Raw genomic sequence first — 24798 nt, 5'->3', positions numbered from 1 at the left:
TGTGATTTTTAAGGAAAGTTTTCTTAACGTTCTGAGGAAATAATGTATGTTTTTAAATAAAAAAAATAGAAAATTCTCTGAATGTTAAGAAGGTTTGCTTGTTTTTTATGGAAAGTTTTCTTAACGTTCTTGGAACATTTTGAGAACATGACTTTAAATAGAACCATGAGGAAACCTGTAGGAAAAGTTATGTTATGCTCCTCCCCTCCAGTGTTCAAAGTCACCGGTCTACTAACCACCGGTCCTGGCAACCCATTTTCACGCACACCTGGCAACCACCATTACGCACACCTGTGTCTCATCCTCAGTCACACCTGGACTTCATTACGCCCTAATTACTTACCCTTCATATAGAACTCCTTTGTTATCACTCATCAGGTAGTATTGTTTGTGTTTCCATATCYGACGCTGCTCTTGGTTTGTMCCATGCTCATTGTTATTAAACTCACWAACTACACCTGCTTCCTGACTCCCTGTGTCTACGTTACAACAGAAGAATGTTTCTTAATTCCAAAAATTCTTAATKAAAAAAWAAAAAAAYWCAMTATCTGGTGTGACCACCATTTGRCCCATGCAGCGCGACACATCTCCTTTGCATAGAGTTGATCAGGCTGTTGATTGTGGAKTGTTGTSCCACTCCTCGTCAATGGCTGTGCAAAGTTGCTGGATATTGGCGGYAACTGGAACACGCTGTTGTACACGTRGATGCAGAGCATCCCAAACATGCTCAATGGTGACATGTCTGGTGAGTATGCAGSCCATGGAAGAACTYGGWCARTTTCAGCTTCCAGGAATTGTGTACAGATCCTTGTGAGATGGGGCCGTGCATTATCATGCTGAAACATGAGGGGATGGTAGTAGATGAATGGCACGACAATGGACCTCAGGATCTTGTCACGGTATGTCTGTCCATTCAAATTGCCATTGATAAGATGCAATTGTGTCCGTTGTCTTTCGCCTATGTCTGCCCTTACCATAACCCCACCACCAACATGGGGCACTCTGTTAACAACGTTAACATGAGCAAACCGCTCGCCCACATGACGCCATTGACAGTGTCTGCCATCTACATGGTACAGTTGAAACCGGGATTCATCCATGAAGAGCACACTTCTCCAGCGTACCAGCTGCCATTGAAGTTGAGCATTTTCCCACTGAAGTAGGTTACGATGCCGAACTGCAGTTATGTCATGACCCTGGTGAGAGGACGACGAGCACGCAAATGAGCTTCCCTGAGACGGTTTCTGACAGTTTGTGCAGAAATTATTTGTTTGTGCAAACCCACAGTTTCAWCAGCTGTCCGGTTGGCTGGTTTCAGGCGATCCCGCAGGTGACAAAGTCGGATGTGGAGGTCCTGGGCTGGRGTGGTTACATGTGGTCTATGGTTTTATTGTCCCCAACACAAAGTGCACCCGTGTAATGATCATGCTGTTTAATCAGCTTCTTGATTTGCCACACCTGTCAGGTGGATGGATTATCTTGGCAAAGGAGAAATGCTCCCAAACAGGGATGTAAACAAATTTGTGCCCAAAATTTGAGAGAAATTTGATTTTTGTGCGTATGGAAAATGTCTGTGAACTTTTATTTCAGCTCATGAAATATGGGACCAACACTTTACATGTTGGGTTTATATTTTTGTTCAGTGTATTTGAGAACATTCCCAATGTCAAACCAGTTGGATAACGTTCCTAGAACATTACCAAAAGTTAAATTAAATGTAACCATGTGTCACGTTCTGACTTTAGMTCCTTTGTTATGTCTTTATTTTAGTTTGGTCAGGGCGTGAGTTGGGGTGGGCATTCTATGTTGTTTTTTCTATGTTTTGTTCTATTGTTCTATTTCTATGTGTTGGGCCTAGTATGGTTCTCAATCAGAGGCAGGTGTCAGTCGTTGTCTCTGATTGGGAGCCATATTTAGGTAGCCTGTTTGTCATTGTGTGTTGTGGGTGATTATTTTCTGTTCTGTGTTTTGGGTCACCGTACAGGAGTGTTCGTTTGTCGGTTTATTGTTTTTGTTCAGTGTTCATTTATTCATATTAAAACAATATGGACACTCACCACGCTGCGCATTGGTCCTCTTCTTCCAACCACGACAAGCGTTACACCATGTTTGAACTTTTTGGAAACGTTCTGTTAAAGTAATGAAATACCAAGAAAATATGTCTTTCTTAAGTTCCTTAAATGTGCTGAGAATATTCCAAAGCCAAGCAGCTATCCTGCACCATTCCCAGAAAGTTGTGGGAAGGTTGTATGCAAAATAACCAGCTCTAAGAAACACATGGTTRTCAGAARGTTATGTGCTAGCCGGGACACACCTAAAGTTCTGTGATGCCATAGCATTTGGGCTATTTTATTCATGGGAGTGTTGTTGGAGTTTGAACATTGACACCATTTCTAAGGACAATCCAGTCTAGGGGTGTTAGGTAGCAGCTAGTGTCCCCTCAGTCTCCAACCAATACACAATCTCCTGCTTTACCTTATTTCAACTGAATCAATTGTCCATTTTCAACTTAGGAGTTTTTTATTAGATTCAGCAGTACTTGTTTTCACTGTGTTTGAAAGTCTGAAAGTCTTTAGTGAAGTCTTTGCCTCTGAAAATAGCCTTTTTCTCCACCTCTGGTTGATGGTGATTCACAGTGGGACATTGTCGTGCTGTTTTATGGCTCTGGGTTCTGTGTCCTCTCCACTTCTCTCCATGAACAAGGCACGCAGTATCTAGGCTATGTAGACTATCTCCGGCGGGCCATTCTAGTGGGCCCTGGCATTCCACCCWCTCTCAAAGCTGCTGGCATGGTCCCCGTACTCAGGTAACACATGAAAACTTTGTCACAGTAAGCGCTTGTCACCCGACACTGTGCTGCACTTTTCATCGCCGGTGGCTACTCTGAAATGTTGTTTTATTTGTGATGTGCTGTTTCCCTTCCTACCTTTCCTGGGGAAATTGCTATTGTGTCTAATGTATAGTAGTAGTTTGTTGCAGCTAGGGGTTGTAATATCCCTGTATGTGAAGATGACAGTAGAAACTCTCACACTGTCTGCCTTGCAGGATGAAAAGTTTGTTTATCCTGTGGCGTTGATGGGGCTTGTCTGTGTTTTTTTTATTGCTTTGGTTTGAGTATGTGAGAGTTGTACGCCAGTTGCTGCTGTTACTCAGTGTGTTGTCAATGGGGCTCATGGCTTAGACTAGGAGGGCAAATCTGTCTTTATGACACTGGTCACTACAGCAGCACACATCTGTCACACGGTGACTTTCCAGGCCATGAGTTACATACACATATTGTAGAGGCCTACGTAAATACTCACACACATAGTTATACATAGACACACACACATTAATATACACGTACTGACACTCAACCTCATTCATAGAAATGGTAACAATAACACTCAGACATACACAAATAAATGCATACTCATATGCATACAGTCACACTCGAGACACACGGTAAGAGACACACGGTAATAACTCAGAGACAAACACAAACCACTCCCCCATTCAAACAGCTCCAGCGTTTGCGTTCTCCCTTGCACAGACACACAATTTTATACTGTCCATGCACACATACACACACACACTCAGGGATTCATCATAGCACTAGATGGCATCTAACAGTTATGCAGATTTTCCTTGGCAGGTCTCTGGTCGATGGCAGTCAGTCTGTGTGTGTGACTGTGCGTCTCTCTTTTCCCTCCGTGACATATGGACTAAATATCACAGTAGGGCACCAGGCCAGCTTTATTCAAGCCTTCTGTTTGTGGGCTTTGGCATGGTGCCACGTTAGATCGTTGCCCAAAAGAGATCAGACATCAAACGGTTGTGGAAGTTTGGACTCACTTTGGCAGTTAAATAAAACGACTGTTATAGGGCGTCTCCAAATTGGCTCCGACATCACGGTTTGTTTATTTTCTAACTTGAGCTGACTCTTGTTTACCGTGTGTGTTTTCCCTGGCAGGGTTTAATTCATAAGCACACGTATAAAACGCTGACTAACTGAGAGCCTCTGATGTGGGATTTGGTCTTTATTTTCACTGTAAATACTTGCCAAGGGGTGATGGGGGGGCAATTGTAGCGCACGCCGCGATGGTGCCAGGAAGAGGCACTTCCTCCACCACAGTGAAAAGGTGCCAGTGATGGGATGGCTGAGATACCTTTATCAGAGGCTGTTCTTAGCCACGCCATAGCCTCCATCACTGTCATGTTACTGCAGTGAATCAGCCTACAGTTAGCCCTCTTTGGAAAAAACTGGGCGTCGGAGGAACAGCTGCCATCCAGAACCATGTCTCCCCCCTACACACAACACACTCTCTTGACCCATCTGATGCAGATCGCTCTCATCGAGCTGACGACCATAGTTACCATTAACGGGTCGTAGTTATCCCCGCAGAAGATGGCCAGTGTGATGGATCTGCCATATTGATCCCCTCCCTCTGTCTACCGCCGTCCTTCTCTCGCTCTCCATCCTTCCCAGCAGATTTTAATGAATCACCTGTCCTGTGTCTATGAGGGGTGACCGTGCCTGTTCAATGGAGTCTGATACCCATTAGCCTCCTGTCACTGATGTACCTGATGGGACCACACTTACTGTCCCTTGATTCTTCTGCTCTCTCTCTCTCTCTCTCTCTCTCTCTCTGTCTCTCTGTCTCTCTGTCTGTCTGTCTGTCTGTTCTCTCTCTCTCCTCTCTCTCTCTCGTCTCTCTCTCTCTCTCTCTCTCTCTCTCTCTCTCTCTCTCTCTCTCTCTCTCTATCTGTCTTGTCTCTCCATTGCTCTCTCTCATTCTAATTCTCTCTCTCCCACTCCCTCTCTCCCCCCTACCACTGTCTCTCTTTCTTTCTTCCTTTCCTCCCTTTCTTTTTTTTATCAGCAGTCAGTTCCCTCCTTAGGGACAGATAGGAGCTCTATCTCTTTTCCCTTACATCAAATGTCGAGATCCAGGGATTTAAGACTAACTTATCGGCTGCATTTTATACATGGGCCTCTGCCTGTGTGTTGCACATACACATTCCACATCACACTGGGGATCGCACCCCGAGAATCACACTTTTATGTGCGCGCGCACACATACACACACATGCACACAGACTCWCTCTCAGAAGTGACGAGGTACACTCACAGACACACTCAGATACACCTTTTAGCATGTAAATCTTGGTGGGGCAAACTCAACATTACACCTGGAAATCAGCGGAGCCTTGTCTGGCAGTTCATTCAGCCTTATTTACTGTATTTAAAAAAAAAAAACATAGCTGATATGGCTGACTTGCTTAAACAAATGTGGTTTCTACTGACAATTGAGATGTACAAACTATGGCATAAAGGAACAATGAGCGGATAAGAGGCAATCTGTAATTTCGATTAAGACATTAATGAGCAAGCTAAGATGGACGTAGTCAATAAACTATTTGTTCAGCACTTTTGAAATGTACAGTGACAGAATTCAGAACATGGGCCATTCTTACAGTATTCTCCCTGTACACCAAGTCAGAACCATAGGATAAATAAAGGGGGCATATAAGCAGACAATGAAAGTTCTTCCAATATTCGATTATGATGTTWKTCTAAAACAGGCTATAGGCTACATGTGCACCACCAAGTCAGAACAGTAGGATKATTTATGAGGGGGAAAGGAACCAAATTATTAGGGTGAGGCACATGGGCTACTAACAGCTTACTACCCAACATACACTTTCTTAGCTACAGTATACATATCTCCCTGGCATATTACATAATTTATGCAGCAGCATGTTGTGTGCTGACTTGAATAGAAAGGTGTCACAGTAGTCCTTCTTGTGGGCAACTTTTGTCATGAAACTTTGTCATCAAAGTCTGMCATTCTCTTGATTTATGGTGCATTCAAGACAACTGGGATCTCTGAAAAAACAAGGTTGATTCATGACGTCAGTGATCTTCAGGTCAGAGCTCTAGAAAGAGGKCCYAGTTCCKGACTTGTAATTCCAAGTTGGATGATCATTCAAAACATATTTTTTAAGAGTTCCCAGAGTTCCCAGTTGTCTCGAACTCACTGAAGTCTGAYATTTCCCAGTTCCGAGTTTCCAGTTGTTTTTAATGCGGCAGAAGTCATMCTCGATTGACAGCATGGCCAGTGTATTCAACCTTTTCTGGCCCATGGTGTTGCGTGTGAATGTTTATCCTTTTAAGCTTGGAAAAGAGACCCTTAATCCCAGACTTGGACCGCAAACCCTCTCCACCAAATATCAGGCAGGGGAAGAAAAATTGTGATTGCTTTGCAATGCTTGCAGTTAGCCACTGATTCCTTCRGAACCACATTGTTGAATTTGCAATTCCAGAACATTTCCYACCCCTACACATAGTATTTTCCGCTGACTGCCCCTCCACCACAGAAAGCACTGAGCTAGTCTGAAACACCTGTGTTTTGGAGCTGTCTTACTCAAGACAACAAAACAGAGACCATGTTTGTACGTGGCTTTATTATCTCAAAAGTCTTCTTTTTTTTACATTGTTTGCAAACTGATATGTGACACGTATTAATGCCAAAATAACATGTTAAACAGGCAACAACAACAACAACAAAAATGTTTTTGTTTTTGTTTTTTAGCTAAACAGATGACGGGTCGCCACTGTACAGCTTAGACACACAAGTAAAAGCATAATCTCAGACAAACATGCCAAATATTGTTCACTCACTCCATTTCATACACCCTCAAACACACATAAAATCATATTACAGTGAACAAGACCGGCAGGTGTTGTTACCTTGCTCTGGTCTCTGTTTAAGGACGGGTTATGATGAAGCTGTTTCCTACTCAGGGTGTCAACCCACTAAGACACAAACACGTTCACACACACACGCCCAATTGAACACACACCTGCATCACCGAACGCCAAAACGCCGCAGGTCTAAGAGGATAAGTGCAGCGCACTGTGTTGACGTGCGCTTCCTCCAGCGAGCGCGCACGTGTCAGGGTTATCGCTGTCAGATTGTGTGTGTCTGGAAAGGTTAGTGTCGACTCCACACTGCTCGCTCCCTGAAGGGGCTTCTGAGAGGCTGATGACAGACCAGACACAAGTGRGACCCAAGAGAGTATGTAACGAAAATACATGGTGACACTCAAACACACACAGTCACACAGTCACATATGCACAGTGACACACACACACACATCGCCCTCCGTAGCTTAGTGCATCTGGCTCATTTGATTTTCAAGTGGCAGTCTCTCTGACATTCACACCTCTTGGTGTGTGGACAGCGTGTGACTAAATAAACTCTCCCCGGTGTGTAGCGACCTCTCCCTCGTCATGTGAACCATACACTCTTGTGTCCTCTAGTATATAATTATAGAAGAGCTCTGAGACTACCCCCTGCGCCCCCTTTATCATGATGGACATCTCTACGTATACTAGATATACTGTGTAGTACCCTCTCCTGTGTGCACTTCTACAGTAGTACTCTAATAAAGGTGGTATGAAGGCAGGTATTGAAGTATTACAAGTGTGTGTGTTTACTCTTCAGTGGTGGATGGCTTCCTTCTGGTCTATGATTGATCAGTCTCTTGAGGTGTGTATTAATGTAGCTCTGTGTTGAATGCTAAGAGTTTCCATTGTATCGATCGATCCATACTTGTTGTTTGTGCTGCTACCAGCAGCCTGAATATGGATGTACTGGAACAATGGGACCGGCAGCAAGGTTCTCTCTCTCTCTTCTGCTGGTTAGCTTGTTTTCATTTTAGCTCTCTCTTCCTCTTCTTTTCTCTTACTCTATCTCTCTCTTCTTTTTCTATTTCTTTTCTTCTTTTTCTCTCTCTCTCTCTTCTCTCTCTTCTCTCTCTTTTCTCTCTCTCTCTTCCTCTCTCTCGCTCTCTATTTCTCTCTTCTCTCTCTCTATTTTCTCTCTCTCTCTCTCTCTCTCTGTCTGTCATGCGGTTTATGTTTACGCAGTACACGTGACTGTTATGGCATCATCCTGCATCTATCTTGGCTTCTGGTCCCTAGAGAACTTTGGCAACTCCTGATGGAAGTTACATCTATAAAGCTCTACCTGTCAGCCATCTTTAATCTGTCTTTGCTCTTGGCGTTAGATGGAGGTGTGTGTTTGGACTGCTTGGCACGCTGGGTTTCCATTCCCTGCTTCACTTGTTTTGCTGGTTAAATCCCCTCTTTCCCTTTGGCTCTTGTGAGCTGTTGGTGTGTGTGTGTGTGTGTGTGTGTGTGTGTGTGTGTGTGTGTGTGTGTGTGTGTGTGTGTGTGTGTGTGTGTGTGTGTGTGTGTGAGCACCTCTGCACCTTGCTCATCCTCTGGTGATCGTTATGACCCAGGGCCAGCATGTGCTGTCAACATACTGCACACACAGCACAATATAGGAATGAACCAGCCCAGTCGGCCTATACGCTCCATAGCTTTAGTAAAGGTGAAACGTCATGTTTGGTCCTTTCTTATTTAATCAGAACTTGACAGAACATGCATTGTTAAAATGAAACTGATAGGTTGGGGTGAGGGTAAGCTGATTGTAGATCAGTTWCCACCGGCAACTTGTAGCCAGAGCCGACAACCACAGTCAGCAGTGTTTAACTGTATTTTCCAGTTATCCGCCTCGGAGACAATGACATTTATTATGGGAATTGGTCCCTYGTGAGTTCAACTGAGAGAGTTGTGTTTGTAAGGAAACGTTTGATTATGGCAGCATGTGAACAGAGAACATTGGATTGARGAGGAGAGGTGAGAAGAAAAAGCATAAAAGATGCAAGATAGGATCAAGACAGTGATTCATTCTCACTTTTGCTTGTTTATAATCCACATCAAATCTGGTGTTGGATATTGGTGACAGTAAGGCTCCGAACCCCCCAGAGTGTCGCCTGCATGTGCTCTCTCTTCTCCCTGTCTTTTTCTCCTCCCTCGCTCATCCATCACTAAACTCTGTTTACTCTCAAAGACAAACTGTGTTTTGTTGTTCGGCTCCTCTCCTCAGCCAAGCTCAGAGCACACAATTGTTCTGAATCCTCCCATCAATGTATCACAGACACATTTTTTTTTTTAAGCTACATAAATCGTTTCTCTGAGATTATAGGGCTTTTGAGATGGAACGGCTTAGGGCAAACGATAATACGTTTTTGTCTGTAATGGAAAGGGATCTGGATGATTTTTGAAGACACCCAACTTCATCCCCCTCAAAAAAAATGTAAACTGAGATTGAATCTTTGCATCAGAAACAAATGGCCTCTGAATATTCTGAACCGGAACAGTTGTGTGTGTGTGCAAGTGTGTGTGCCTGTGTCTGTGTGTCTCTTGGTTAGGCTGTGTTTGTTTCTCTCTCTGTGACTTTTTACACCTAAAAAATATGCAAAGTAACCATCTGCCTTACTTCACTATCAGATTTGCAACTTTTCTGTTTACACTATCCTCACATTAGCTTTGAACGGGGTGTGGCCAAACCCATGTTCACACTTTATGTAAACTTCATACTACTTCAAGCCTCACGCTTCATTAGACTTCATATCGTGGAGGAACACGGTATCAGCTAGTCTGATCTGACCTGGCCTGGCCCTATCGTGAAATAGCTGTGTAAACGCTATTTTTCCACAACTGATATGGAGGGCTYGAGAGGGGTCAGCGGGTTAAGTCTGGCCGGATGATTCACTTCCTGTCACTAAGGCAGATAAAAGAACCTTGGTCTGCAGCTGGTCCTGAGGGCCCCACAGAGGAGCATTGTGGAATGGAGAAGGTCATCAGAAGGGGACACATGGCTGTTCATGGCGGTTGTGTGTGGTGGCATGATGAGTAGAACCAGCTGACTAGTTAGAGTCAGCAGGGCAGCGGTGGAAGAGGAAGGGTTGTGCACTTTGACCTCTTAGAGCTCAGTGTGAGAGTCCTCCCTTGTTGTCCAATTGAATCTCCCCATATCGTCAGATATCACGTGTTATGTGATCCTGCCAGTGTCCTAATCCACAACAGGAGGGATGAAGCGACTGGAACTACATTTTCTGTTTAGGACTGGTTCTCTCTTTCTCTCTATCTCTCTTTCTCTCCCCTTCTCCTCCACCCTTTATATATGCTGTATCTCTCTCTCTGTCTCTTCCTCTGTCTCCCGGTCTCTCTCTCTTTATCGCTCTCTTGCCCCCCCCCCCCCTCTCATTTATTCCAAGATGTGCAGCTGGATATGATGCACCGCTGCATGTTTTTAGACCATTAGGATTACTGTTGGTAACTGCTGATACTTAGGGATTACACAGAGAAAAGAGGGAAAGTAATTTCCTTACACTGCGGAATAGAGGAAAAACCTATAACTCCCAATGTTACACAGAGTGGATACTAATCTGGTGACTCGCATGGGAGTGTGTGTGTGCAGGGATGTATGGGGGGAATGTGTGTGTGTACGTGCATGGTCTGTGTGTGTGTGAGTGTGTGTCTGTCTGTGTGTCCAGGCAGTGTGTGTGACAGAGTGTTAGGGGATTACAGGGTGTGTGTATGTGTGCCCATGTGCCGCCTGCCTGCTCTAAAGTCTGCTCTGACTCTGAACTGCATGTCCAAGGTCTCAGAACAACCCGGGGGAGTACAATAGCCACCAGTATCCTCCACATYCCTTTTGGGTGTCCCTTTTTTAAGCCCTACACTTCCCTAATCTTCCTAATCTGTCCAACTAGGTTGTCAATTTGATCTGTGACCCTGGAAGTGATAGGGTCCAGTGGCGTACAGTCTGGCTTGCCCTCAGGGGGATTTATTTGTTTCGAGGAACAGGAGATGCAGGAGAAGCAATGCGTTTTGATGACATCATGAATGAATCAAACAGMCCAGTGCCGCATTTTGAGTTAGTTGCCACTAGGGATGTGACGAATGGAAGAATGTTCTTAACTTTTAAACAGTTTAAACAGAAAAATTGATKAAATTCCACATGAATTCACAATGCAGAATATGGTTCTATTGCGTATGATCACTAGTGTGCAATTAAGTTTCATCTACCACAGTCATAGATACAGTAGGCTACCGGTACGTTAAGTCGATTCTCAGAAGTTCAAAGTTCCTTCATAGAAGCCGCTCATCCGTAGGTATGATTCTGTGGGGCTAATTCAGATAGCTAATGCATGTCATAACAAGATGCCCAGTGCTCTGAGCCAAGCCTCCGCCTCCACCCTCTCTTGCTTTCTCCCCACCCGCAAAATTCCAGTAACGTCTCGCATCCTACATCTTTGTTTAACTAGGTGAGTTAAGAACAAATTCTTATTTACAATGWGGGCCTACCAAAAGGCAAAAGGCCTCCTGCGTGGACGGGGGCTGGGATTAAAAATAAATATAGGACAAAATACATCAAAATCACGACAAGAAAGACAACACAACACTACATAAAGAGAGACCTACGACAACAACATAGCATGGCAGCAACACATGACAACACAGCATGGTAGCAACACAACATGACCCAACATGGCAGCAGCACAACATGGTAGCAGCACAAAACAGGGTACAAACATTATTGGGCACAYACAACAGCACAAAGGGCAAGAAGGTAGAGACAACAATACATCACGCAAAGCAGCCACAACTGTCAGTAAGAGTGTCCATGATTGAGTCTTTGAATGAAGAGATGGAGATGAAACGGTCCAGTTTGAGTGTTTGTTGCAGCTCATTCTAGTCGCTAGCTGCAGCGAACTGAAAAGACAAGCGACCCAGGAATACGTGTGCTTTGGGGACCTTTATTAGAATGTGACTGGCAGAACGGGTGTTGTATGTGGAGGATGAGGGCTGCAGTAGATATCTCAGATGGGGAGCAGTGATGCCTAATAGGGTTTTATAAATAAGCATCAACCAGTGGGTCTTGTGACGGGTAAACAGAGATGAGCAGTTTACAGAGGAGTATCAAGTGCATTGATGTGTCCTATAAGGAGCATTGGTYGCAAATCTGATGGCCGAATGGTAAAGTACATTTAGCCGCTCGAGAGCACCCTTACCTGTCGATCTATAAATTATGTCTACGTAATCTAGCATGGGTAAGGACGGGCAAGGAGGCATAGCTGAGTCAAATAGGAATCCTGACTTAATGAAGTGGTGATTATAGAGCTCAGCCATGTGCTTCTTGTCAGTAACAACCACATCATCAACTTTAAGGAGGGAGGGTTTATTCTCCAGGTCTTTAACCATTTTCCAGAACTTCTTGGATTTAGACCCACAGAGAGAAAACTGCTCCTTAAAGTAACTAACTTTGGCCTTCCGGATAGCCTGAGTGCACTTATTTCTCATTTGCCTGAGCGAGAGCCAGTCAGCCTGAGTAACCGTGTGCCAAGTCTTTCGCCAAATGCAATTCTTGAGGCGGAGTAACTCTGCAAGATCACGGCCAGGGTCTGAACCTGTTTTTAATTCTCATTTTCTTTATGGGGGCGTGTTTGTTAACAATACCACTGAAAATATCAAAAAAGAAGGTCCAAGCGTCTTCGACAGAGGGGATCAAGCTGATTTTATACCAATTTACAGAGGCCAAGTCATGAAGGAAGGCTTGCTCATTAAAGTTTTTTACCAAGCTCCTATGACAAATCAGGACAGGTCGTTTCACTGAGCAGCCATTACGAACACAGGCTGTAAAACAGTGATCACTAAGATCATTACAGAAAACACCAGACTGATACCTATCAGGATTATTTGTGAGGATAACATCGAGGAGAGTAGCCTTTTCTGGGTGTTTTAGGGAGTACCATTCAGTCAACAAAGAGCTATTTGAAAGTTGAATGCTTAAAACTAGCTAATCAAATTGTTTGGTAAACAACAATAGCTTGCCCGCTCCATATATCAAGCTGCTCTATCTGCACTGATTGGTGAAGGATTCAAAAGAAACAGAAAGGAACTATATAAATCGTAACTTTTTTGGAGGTTCGAACTGATTCAAAACTTAATTTTGCTGGTCAGAACAGTGGAATAGAATGAAAGAAATTATGGTTTTGTTCAGAACAAAACAATTGGAAAATAATTTCAGTTCCAACCACTGACATAAAGTAACTGGTGATCTTAAGTTTAAATGCAACAATGTTTTAACTTTCACACGCATTTTCAAAGAGATAGCTAARGGCAAGCTAGCTGCAATAAAGAACAGTGCCACTTACCAGATGATGATCATTTGAAACGTAATTTATTGTTGAAAGTTCATCTTCAAAAGTCGATGATAACAAATTAGCAATATCCTCCGAGTCCTCGATAACATCTGCTGCTGCAGCCACAACCGCACGTAACAAAAGTTAGCTATACCGTGGGAAAACTACTGGTGCTATTGTGCTCTCAGTACTGACGTCTCAGGGCCTTCGAGAATGTAGAKGTTTTTACCCAAAAGTATGTAATAACGGTCCCACCCATTGCAAGTCTAAATCTAATTGGTTTTTCACTCTCACTCCAAAATTCTGTCATAATACAGTTGAATYGCCGATGCCTTCTATCTAGCTTCAGAGGGCCTAGCCAATGGCTGAGCTAGMTAGCTAGATTTTTCTCCCCAGAGACCAGCAAAGAKAAATCCTGATTGGATCTTTTTTTTCTCTAAAGTGTTAATCCTTCCCTTTCCTACACAAACTGAATAGATATAATCAGAATATAATGTAAATTATTGAACAAATGAAATATATATTTAAAATAAATGTAAATACTAAAATAAAATAAAAATTCTATAAATCCTTAGAAGGCCCTGAGACATACTCTACCAGCACACACAGCACACAGCTCACTATACTGTTTGTCAGGACCTGTTATGAACCCTATAATTCCTTCTCTGGTCCTGTATAACAAATAACATGTACAAATAGTATGTAAAAACACAAACATATTGCCCTAGMGGCTGGTAAAAGACCAACAAATAGATGATAGGCATGCCCTGTACAGTTACATTATAGCATCAACTCATTCCAGGGACATGAAAGACATGGACAGCTTTCCCCAGAGGGCTGAGAATACAGAGCATTRGGAAAGTATTCAGACCCCTTGACTTTTTCCACATTTTGTTACGTTACAGCCTTATTCTAAAATTGATTAAAAGCTTTTTTCCTTCATCAGTCTACACACAATACCCCATAATGACAAAGCAGAAGCAGTTTTTAGAAATGTTTGCTACTTTGTTGAAGCACCTTTGGCAGTGATTACAGCCCGAGTCTTCTTGGGTATGAAGCTACAAGCTTGGCATAGCTGTATTTGGGGAGTTTCTCCCACTCATCTCTGCAGATCATCTCAAGCTCTGTCAGGTTGGATGGGGAGCGTTGCTGTACAGCTATTTTCAGGTCGATCGGGTTCAAGTCCGGGTTCTGGCTGGGCCACTCAAGGACATTCAGAGCCTTGTCCCGAAGCCACTCCTGCATTGTCTTGGCTGTGTGCTTAGGGTCATTGTCCTGTTGGAATGTAAACCTTCGCCCCAGTTTGAGGTCCTGAGGGCTCTGGAGCAGGTTTTCATCAAGGATCTCTCTGTACTTTGCTCCATTCATCTTTGCCTCGATCCTGACTAGTCTCACAGTCCCTAACGCTGAAAAACATCCCCACAGCATGATGCTGCCACCACCATGCTTCACCATAGGGATGGTGCCAGGTTTCCTCCAGACGTGACGCTTGGCATTCAGACCAAAGAGTTCAATCTTGGTTTCATCAAACCAGAGAATCTTGTTTCTCATGGTCTGAGTCTTTAGGTGCCTTTTGGCAAACTCCAAGCGGGCTGTCATGTGCCTATTACTGAGGAGTGGATTCCGTCTGTCCACTATACCATAAAGGCCTGATTGGTGGAGTGTTGCAGAGATGGTTGTCCTTCTGGAAGGTTCTCCCATCTCCACAGAGGAACTTTAAAGCTCTGTCAGAGTGACCATCGGGTCATCGAGGAAGAGTCTTGGTGGTTACAAACTTCTTCCATTTATGAATGATGGAGGCCGCTGTGTACTGTGTACTTCAATGCCCCAGATCTGTGCCTCGGCACAATCCTATCTCCTTCGACCTCATGGCTTGGTTTTTGCTCTGACATGCGCTGCCAACTGTGGGACCTTATATAGACAGGCGTGTGCCTTTCCAAATCATGTCCAATTAATTGAATCAAGGGMTCTGAATACTTTCCGAAGACACGGTATGTCCTTACCCATCTGCCTTTCCTTGTCTCCTCCCCACTGATCCTGTCGTGGCTGCTAGGCAGGTCTGCCGGTAAAGTGGGGAGCCAGGGGAGGGAAGAGGTGTAAGGGGTCAGGAAGGAGAAGCGGGGGCTGCTCAGGAAAGACTGACTGTTTCTGAGATAAGTGCAGGTGTCTATAGCCGGGAGACTGACAGTCTTGCCGGCGGCAACAGGTAGCAGGAAAAAAAGGAGCTCATCACCGATCATGCTTTGCTCCCACACTTTGCTCTGGATTGGATGAGATTGCGGAATACTGGGCGTCTCTCTCTCTCTCTCTCTCTCTCTCTCTCTCTCTCTCTCTCTCTCTCTCTCTCTCTCTCTCTCTCTCTCTCTCTCTCTCTCTCTCTCTCTTCGTCTCTCTTCTCTCTCTACGGTCTTTCTCTCTCTCTTCTCTCTCTCTTCTCTCTCTCTCTCTCTCTCTCTCTCTCTCTCTCTCTCTCCCAGAGAAAAAATATGTATTTTTATTGTATCTTTCAGAAAGTGTTTCTGCAGCCAATACTTTGATTATTACTCTGAGACTGTAGCAGAGTTTGGTTTCGTTAGCCCCTTCTTCCTGTACCATCGCCTGTCAACCCTCAGGGTGCTCTTTCACTTTACATGCAGTAGGCCTATGGATGAAGCCCCCTGTGTCTCTCCTCCCTATCCAATCTGCCTATTAACCTTTCACTGTATCTGGTGAGTGGCACAGAGCCAGACATCATGCCAGGTTAAACTGTCAGAGAGGAGAGAGAGAGAAGGAGGAAAGGAAGAGGGAGGGGGTGACAGAGAGAGGAAGGGAAAAGGGATGTAAGGGAAATTGTAGATATAAAGCAGAGACAGCGTAGAGAGAAGGAAGAGAGAGGAGAGAAGAGAGACAGAGAAGAGAAAGTGACGAGAGAAGAGAGAGAGAGAGATGAAGAGAGGGATGAGAGAGAGAGAGGAAGATAGGGAGAGCTGAGAGGAGACGAGAGCGAGAGGGAGCGAGAGAGGAGAGAGAGAGAGGAGAAGAGAGAGAGAGAGAGAGAGAGAGAGAGAGAAGAGAATGGTAAGATAGTGGAAGACAAATGCTGTGTAGAAGTAAGATAGTAGAAGACAGAGCAGCAGGTAGAGAGAGAGAGAGAGAGAGAGAGAGAGAGAGAGAGAGAAGAGAGAGAGAGAGAAATGGTAAGATAGTGGAAGACAAATGCTGCAGGTAGGACAGATTCAGGAGGATCGATGTGTCTGCTTTGTTTTGTCATTAAAGACCCCAAAGGTCAAGTGAGATTCCACACAGCAGCATGCCGCAGCAAAGTCTGAATAAAATACTTTACACACAAGGACAAAGGCACACACACACTCAGCTTTTTGTTTTGCCTTACAGCTAAACAAACATCAACCTTGCTGTAGGTTTTCAATTTGTTGGAGGACGACATGTTGGAGGTGATCCAGCCTGTTATTGCCCCTAGATTCTCTGGTGTTTTTTCATGGGGGGAGGGGGGGATAGATCAGATTTAATCTTGCAGATAGATTGTGGGTTCTATCAATATAACTGTTTGCACAATTTATAATTCCCCTTGTATTTTCCCCCAACCCTGCCATCCCTACTCTGATTGGAACAATATAACAGACAACAATACTTCTACTGCTACATACAGCTATTTTCTCTCACATGTATGGTGCATGTTATTAAATAATTATGCATARATTCCTAATTTCCTCTTTCTTCGAGTGCTGGGTTTTCACCCACAGRGGCCAATCCACCATTCAGTCTGATCTTAACTCCAGCTCTCTGATGTCCACAGATTAGCTCATCTTTCCCAGTATAATGCCATTTTGCTATTTCCTTTTGCAATACATCCCTCCATTTTACTGTGATGTCTTATGAGGTTCTCTGTTTCTCTCTCTCCATTTCTCTCTCTCTTTCTCTCTCTTTCTCTCTCTCTCTGTCTCGCTTGATGTGTAGCCTAAATACATTGGCTTTTTTGCTTGTTAGTGAGGACATACCGATCCCATTCCTGAGCTTTTGCGCACACAGACACACACAAACAAACACACGCACACACTTATAGTTCAGGTCTCTTACTGTAAGTAACTCAAGGAGAGGACAAAGTGCCTGTCTGCTTGACCCTTACATAGCTTTTTTTGTTGGAAGCTGGTTTTCTCATTGCTAGAGTGATGGACTAATTATGTAGGGTGAAATCATCTGCGCTGTGATTGAGTCAAATCCCATACGATTATATTGGTATTCCCTTTCTCCATCAGCCCAGTGGGGTATAACTCTGATCCTCAACGGTGTACGCTGGTTCTTGTCCTCGCCTTTTAATCAGAGGCTGGTTTAGAGTTGTGTAAGTAGATGAAAGGACTGTGGCAGTGTGGGTGTCCTGGTGTGGTGTGTGTGTGGCTGTGTTGTGTTGTTGCGGGTGATAGGAATCTCATCTCCCAGTGCTGAAGGAGCCCGCACTGTAGTTGATAACTGTGCCAGGTCAATGCCATGGAGGAGCTGTGTATTCTAACTTGTCATGCATCGATTTCCCAGCCAGCCAGAGGAGGAGAGCAGTCTCACTCACTCACTCACTCACTCACTCACTCACTCACTCACTCACTCACTCACTCACTCACACACTCACACACACACACAGAAACACAGAAACACAAACTCATGCACACACACACACAGACACACACACAGAGAGAGACAGAGTGAGCCCTCTCTCCACAGAGAGACACAGCTGGATGCTTGGTCAACACAAACAGTGTCAGCAGGGAGTGTAGCACACCACAGTCAACATGAGACTGGGATTTAGTGAAGAGGAGAAGAGAGGATATTACTTGTTGTCCTCCTTGGGGGCTGTCCTTTCAGTACCAGGCACTGTCCTCTGTATTCTCTCTCTCTCTCTCTCTCTCTGGGTATTAGGTGTGTCTCAGAGTCCGCATAGGGAATGCCCAAGCCAGTGTACAGTATGAAAAGCTTTAGATTTATACAATAGGCACTCATAGTTTACCAAACACTTTGCTCTACTGAATCTAATACATTAAAAACTGGATTGTGTGGTGGCAGTTGGACTTTTGGGCAACACAGAACCTATAAGCTCAGCAGAATGGCCCAGTAGCGCCCAAAACCCCTCGACCCACAAAACATCTCTCTCCATTCTCTCCACTCTCCAGTCAGCAGACAAGTGAAATGCTGATGTCGTCATTCTTCTAATTCAGCTGCTATAGATGGCAARGTTTTCCATTTTCCTTCTTTCTCCAGTAGCCTTTGCAGCTATCAGATGTGTTAGATTGGCTTCCATAGGTCAGGCAGTAGACTGAGGCTCTGGGCCAGTGGCTGTGTTTGAGTGTCCACATGTGGTAGTGTGGTAGTGTGGTGATATAGGGAGCTGGCRGCTGAGTTAAGCAAGRAGGAAGTCAGAGTGCCCTGGTTTGACAGATACTGCTGAGGTGCAAACACACTGCTCACAGAATCAACACTTTCAGAAGTGTCACTTTTCTCTTTCACACTCCAAGAGTTGAGATGCCAAACACACACGTGCATGTACACATGCTTGCGCACAGACACACACACATACACACACACACTGATTAGTGTAGTCATGGTGACTAACTTTCTAGTTTTGTTCGTTAGCTGGAGTTATGAATTGGTTTAAAATCAAAGGATTTTTTATTTATTTGATGAGGTAGAAGGATTTGTACATTTTGATTAGAAAACGTAACTTCATGTGCTTCCTAGTAAAAGTTAGAGTCCTTAAAATGTTGCACCAGAAACTTTTCCCAGTTTGCAGCCCTGAACTCTGCTAATACCATGAATGGGGAGGCACATATCATCGGTAGGATTGCGGTGTAAGCACAAAGCAATTTGGGTAATGGAATTTGTGGAGTGTTGTCAATAGAAGGGGTGGTCCTGGCTATCAGTGCAAGTCGTTCATCACTCAACGCTGATCAAAAGCCCATTTAAAACTAACCAACTCTGACTGCATGCTCAGAGATGGAGGAGAAAATGCTTGAGTGGTTAGAGAGGATGTCAGTACTTAACTTTCATTTTAGCCAGACATGATTAACTCTCAGATTTGTGCAACTGACTAGGCTTCCCCTTTCCCTTCCCTTTCCCAATGTTCTTATCCCTTGCTTGCTAGCTAGACAACTTCGGCTAACACAGTCACATCAAACAGTGCAGCCAGAATAACAGAATACATCCATAACAATGAGCTAATGATGCACGATTTCGCCTGGCATAGGAAATTTGCTCTCCCGCCAGGACACTGTTCAGAGAAGCTAGCCAACTAACTTAGACAGCTAACACAATCACTTCAAGTTTAATCTGGAATGACAGCAAACTAGCTGCATTTTGTGTTTTTCTATTGGGATTTCTTTGTATATATCCATAAAAATGATGCTGATTCATGATTTCGACTAGCTGAGAAAAGCTACRAGACTGGCTGTCTTGTCCCGACTCCTGGCACGTTCATTACTATGGGACAGCTGGAGATTGAATTTCAATATTTGAACAATGTTGCAAATGTCAGAGAGACAGACAGCAAGGTTAATACAAATCTCCGCTGTTGAAAACTAATTGTTAGTCTAAAKTAAATGTGAGATAATGTCTAGAAGCTTTTTACAGTGGAGATCAAGTTTATAAATTGCCTGGCTGGGCTGATGAGACACTGTARTGCGCAGTCAGATGGAACAGAGTAAATAGGCATTTTAACGTCATAGATTTAGCCGGTGGTAACWTGTGGAATAGARACCTGCTGGAACCCGGTTTTAACCAATCAGCATCTAGAATTAYACATACCCGTTGTATAACCTCAAATATTCTCATGCACGTGCTCAAATACACATCAAATGTATACTGTAGATGTTTAAATACACACACCTACACATTCATAACACTGACACATTCACAGGGGTTTGGAATGGCTGGAATGGTCCTTAACACTTCCTGTTTTGTCTCCTCCAGGATTGGCTGAGTAAGTTTGGGTATCTCCCACCCCCTGACCCGGTGACTGGACAGCTCCAGACCAAGGAGGCCCTGACCAAAGCCATCAAAGCTATGCAGAAGTTTGGAGGACTGGAGGAGACCGGAGTGCTGGGTGCGTGTGTGTGTGTGGCACGTATGCACACACTGTCTTTGTCTTTCTCTTGTTTACGTTCTAAAACAATACAGCTTTAATTGATTAATGGGTGGACATTCTCACTAGTTTACTACTCAATATGAACGTGTACATCTGCGTATCTGTTCCCCTGCTCAGACCAAGCCACCCTGGGCCTGATGAAGACCCCGAGGTGTTCCCTCCCGGACCTGTCTGAGACCGAGGCGGTGGTGGGCCGCAGGAGACGAGCCCTGACGCCCCAGAACAAGTGGAGCAAGAGACACCTCTCCTGGAGGTACAGTACACTACAATAGAATAAACACACCTGGCCACAACGTCAGTCTGTGTGCTATCAGTGTGAGGCTGACCGGGGAGATGTAGAGTGGACTGGGTATGGTAGAGAGTATGGTACCAGGGATGGTAGGGAACACATAACCTGCTTTGCATGTACAATCTAGTCCATGGATAACGATTGCAACTGGTGTTGAGCAGGTGTGTTGGATTTCAGGGAGGATCAGCGTTGGATGTGTGAAGATACTTTATGAAATGGGTGAAACATTGTACAAACAGTCCCTGCATGCGGACCGCTGTGCTGGACTGCAGATGGATGTGTGTGCAGGCCAGGGTCATGGGGAAGGGAAGCAAGGGGGAGGGGAGGGTGAAACCATTACTATATTGAACAAAAATATAAATGCAACATGCAACAATTTCAACTGATTTACTGAGTTACAGTTCATATAKGGAATCAGTCAATTTAAATTCATTCATTAGGCCCTAATCTATGGATTTCACATGACTGGGCAGGGGCGCAGCCATGAGTTGGCCTGGGAGGGCATAGGCCCACACACTTGGGAGCCAGACCCACCTACTGGGGAGCCAGACCCACCTACTGGGGAGCCAGACCCACCTACTGGGGAGCCAGACCCACCTACTGGGGAGCCAGACCCACCTACTGGGGAGCCAGGCCCACCTACTGGGGAGCCAGGCCCAGCAAATTCGAATATGTTTATCTCCACAAAAGGGCTATATTACAGACAGAAATACTCCTCAGTTTCATTAGCTGTCTGGATTGCTGGTCTCAGATGATCCCGCAGGTGAAGAAGCCGGATGTGGAGGTTCTGGGCTGGCYTGGTTACACGTGGTGTGAGGTTGTGAGGCCAGTTGGACATACTGCCAACTTCTCTAAAACAACGTTGGTAGAGACATGAACATTAAATTCTCTGGCAWCAGCTCTGGTGGACATTCCTGCAGTCAGCATGCCAATTGCACACTCCCTCAAAACTTAAAACATCTGTGTTTTAAGTTTTAAAACATCTGTTGTTGTTTGACAAAACTGCACATTCTAGAGTGGCCTTTTATTGTCCCCAGCGAAAGGTGCACCTGTGTAATGCTCATGCGGTTTAATCAGCTTCTTGATATGCCACAACTGTCAGGTGGATGTATTATCTTGGCAAAGGATAAATACTCACTAACAGGGCTGTAAACACATTTGCTGTAAACACAACTTTTAGAGAAATACGCTTTTTGTGCATATGGAACATTTCTGTGTGCGTGCATACGTGTGCATGAAAGAGCTGAGAGAGATGGATTGTAAAGTTGCTGACACCTACATTAGCCTCTATTACATACATACACACACACACACACACACACACACACACACACACCACACACACACACACACACACACACACACACACACACACACACACACACACACACACCACAACACACACACACACACACAACACACACACACACACACCACCTTTCTTCCCCCTCATTGACAGATCCTGCAGTTGTATCTATCTCTCTTTCCTTTTTTCCCTCTCTCTCTCTCTCTCGCTCGCTCCTCTCTCCTCTCGCTTCTCTCTCTCCCTCTCGCTCTCCCTCTCTCCTTCTTTCGCCTGCATTCTAGTGCCAATCATATGCCTCGCTCCTGTCTGCTTGCTCCTGCTCTCCTCTCACCTCTCCTGTCTGCTGGCAGCCTGACTGTCTGTTGAGACCAGGGAGGATGTGTTTGTATTCACACTAGTACTGATTTGTACATAYTCCTGAAAACACTGTGCTCATTGGGTGCAGAGCTGGAGTTTTCTCTCACACATTTCTTGGTTTGGGCCGTAGAGCTCAGAGACCAAGCAGATCTTGTATACGCTTCTTTACCTGGGGGTTTYGAAAGTAGCACCCATTGATTATCTGTTGACTTGAACCCAGTCTTGCCTCACTGCACCGTGTAAATGAAAGCATCCCAGAAAAAAAAGCTTGAATCCATGTTCCTCCAGTCATCTAAAGAGTCAACAGAAGTTCTTTAAACAGGTGAAGTTCTCTCTCAGTCATTTCTACTTACCGCTCTCACAGACTGGCCTCGGGTCTACCAGCCCCAGTGAGAGTAAGGTCAGGGCTCAAACACTGTAATAATGTTCCTTAATGGTTTGTTTGAGAGCGCTGGAGATAAGGGGCTGGTGTAGAGCAGAGGGTCATGGGGCAGGGGCTTGGCTGGGAGCTGTGTGGAGAGGGATACACACAAACACACTCAGGGAATTTCAGTGGAGTCCACACTTCAATAGTTCCACATATAGATATATAGGGAGCTATTTTCAGCTGGTGTTAAGGCGGCGCTAGTGTCAAACGCACGTTAGTTGGCAATTTCATCATCTAAAAACTGTAATTTTCCAGACCTAACGCCAGGTTCGGCAATTTACCTGTCTTATATCAGCACACTTGCGCTCAGATGGGAGGGGMGGAAATATTTTAGACTTGTCCTTTACAACATGATCCAAAGTTCTAATTTCAGGCAGCGCTGGTAAGGATATTTAAGACCAAACAAAAACTGTTTTTAGAGGTAACGCAGTTGGTTATGCCATACATTTTTCAGAGCGGAAACACAGCCTATCCATCCGTGACGCACACTGTCCATATTCGCGTAGAACAAGAGTATACTAATGTGCCTTTGATGCATGTATACTTTGTATTTAGTTAAAATGCCCAATGCAATCACGAAGTAGTCAATATTGTCGATAAAGGGTTTGGCTCCTGAGACCGCTTGAAAATAAATCTTAAATCACCAAAGATTTATTAAAATATCAAGTGTGAGAGGYGTAAAACAGTGAGTAGACATTCCATTTTTATCTCTGCATTYCAGGCAGGCCCACATTATTTTAGCCATGCAGGTCCCGTGCGTTAAACCCCCTCCATGATGTAGGCTACATGTCATGCCCATCGTATTTAGAAGTTATCTGTAACCTGTAACAATTGCTTGTTTTCCGTTTAATATGTTCAAACCCCAGGCCCTCCCTACTATAACAAATAGTATTTTTATCCTGGCGACTTTATGATGTCGTTACATTTACATTTATTTATTGTTGTTGTTCAAAAAAACAGATTGAAGGGGCGGAGCTAGCATGTTGGAGTGAACGGCTGTGTTTGTGAAACATTCTAACTTAACCTACTTTACTTTTTACAACAGTAGTTTCTTTCTAGTACAATATTGACATTTTTTATGTGAACATGCTGGGTAATAGGCGATTAAAGGACAATAAATCCTCYTCGGAGGCCTCCTCCCCACCAAACAACGAGACAGACATAGCGGAAGGCACAGGTAATAACGTGACACTTTCAGAACTTATCCGGCCTCTGGGAGAACTACGTGTTTTAAGGCTACTATTGCTGAACTGGACACCAAAATCGAGAGCACCATTCGAAAGGTTTCTTCGCAGGGCCAGAGTATTGGGAACCTTGAGAAGGCCTCTGAATTCAATCCTGGTAGGATCGACGACTTAGAGAAGCTATGCACATCCTTTCAGGAGAYTGTGCAGGGGCTTTCTGTGAAAGTGGTCGGCCTAGAGGTTTGTCCAGACGTCATAACCTTCACGTTGTTGGTCAGGCAGAGGGAGTGGAGGCTGGCTCTCGCCCCACCGACTTCTTCGCCAAGCTATTGAGGGATACAATGGGATCGGATGTTTTGGCTTCGGATCCGCTGCTGGACCATTCACATCGTGTTCTTGTCTCCGTGCCAGGACCGGGCCAACGTCCTCGCCCAGTTATCATCTCTTGTCCCCGTGCRACCCGGGCCAACGACCTCGCACAGTAATCATCTGTTGTCACGGTTTCAAGKCCAAGGATCTTATCCTGCGTGAGGCTCGAATGAGGTGTAACCTGTTACATAAAGGACATCCCTTCCGTGTCTATGAGGATTATGCGCCCGATGTGGCAAAGCACCGCGCCGGCTACAGAGATGTCATGACCAAACTCTACAAACTCCATCTTCGCCCAGCCTTTCTCTTCCCTGCCAGACTCAGAATTATTTGGGAATATACAGCAATCCCCCGTACGGGTTAGAGCGCCTTGTCATTGTGTGTTAGGGTCTGCTCATGGACTCAAATGTGCCATAGCGGGTGAAATCTTAATAAACTGTCTCAGCAAGTGCTGCCGACTGTAGTTMTATTGTTGCTCTCGGACATATTAGACGCTTAGCCGGGCCAATGGAGGGCGGTCAGAGCTTTCATTTCACTTTCATTTCACTTTCATTCTGGCTGGACGACTGCCCTGTCGTTGGAGGTTAGAGGATGCCTGTTCGAGTGGCTTGCCAGGTTCGATCATTGACACTTTCAGATGGATATTCTTCTAGTCCCCCATTTTTGTTTTGTTTTGTTATTTATTTATTTATTTCT

At 44.6% G+C, this 24798-nt stretch overlaps 1 protein-coding gene across 1 annotated transcript in view; it reads left to right on the top strand.

Annotated features, from left to right (window-relative positions):
- Positions 1 to 24798, top strand: part of LOC111963972 (matrix metalloproteinase-17-like) — an 86225-nt gene that overhangs the window by 30552 nt on the left and 30875 nt on the right. The window contains 2 exon segments of the mRNA XM_070443576.1: positions 19996 to 20128; positions 20288 to 20423. Coding sequence (XP_070299677.1) covers positions 19996 to 20128; positions 20288 to 20423 — 269 coding nt within the window.

The sequence above is a fragment of the Salvelinus sp. IW2-2015 genome, linkage group LG5 (genome assembly GCF_002910315.2).
Source record: "Salvelinus sp. IW2-2015 linkage group LG5, ASM291031v2, whole genome shotgun sequence".
Lineage (NCBI taxonomy): Eukaryota > Metazoa > Chordata > Actinopteri > Salmoniformes > Salmonidae > Salvelinus > Salvelinus sp. IW2-2015.
The sequence above is the reverse complement of the archived record's forward strand: the minus strand, read 5'-3'. Positions and strand labels throughout refer to the sequence as shown.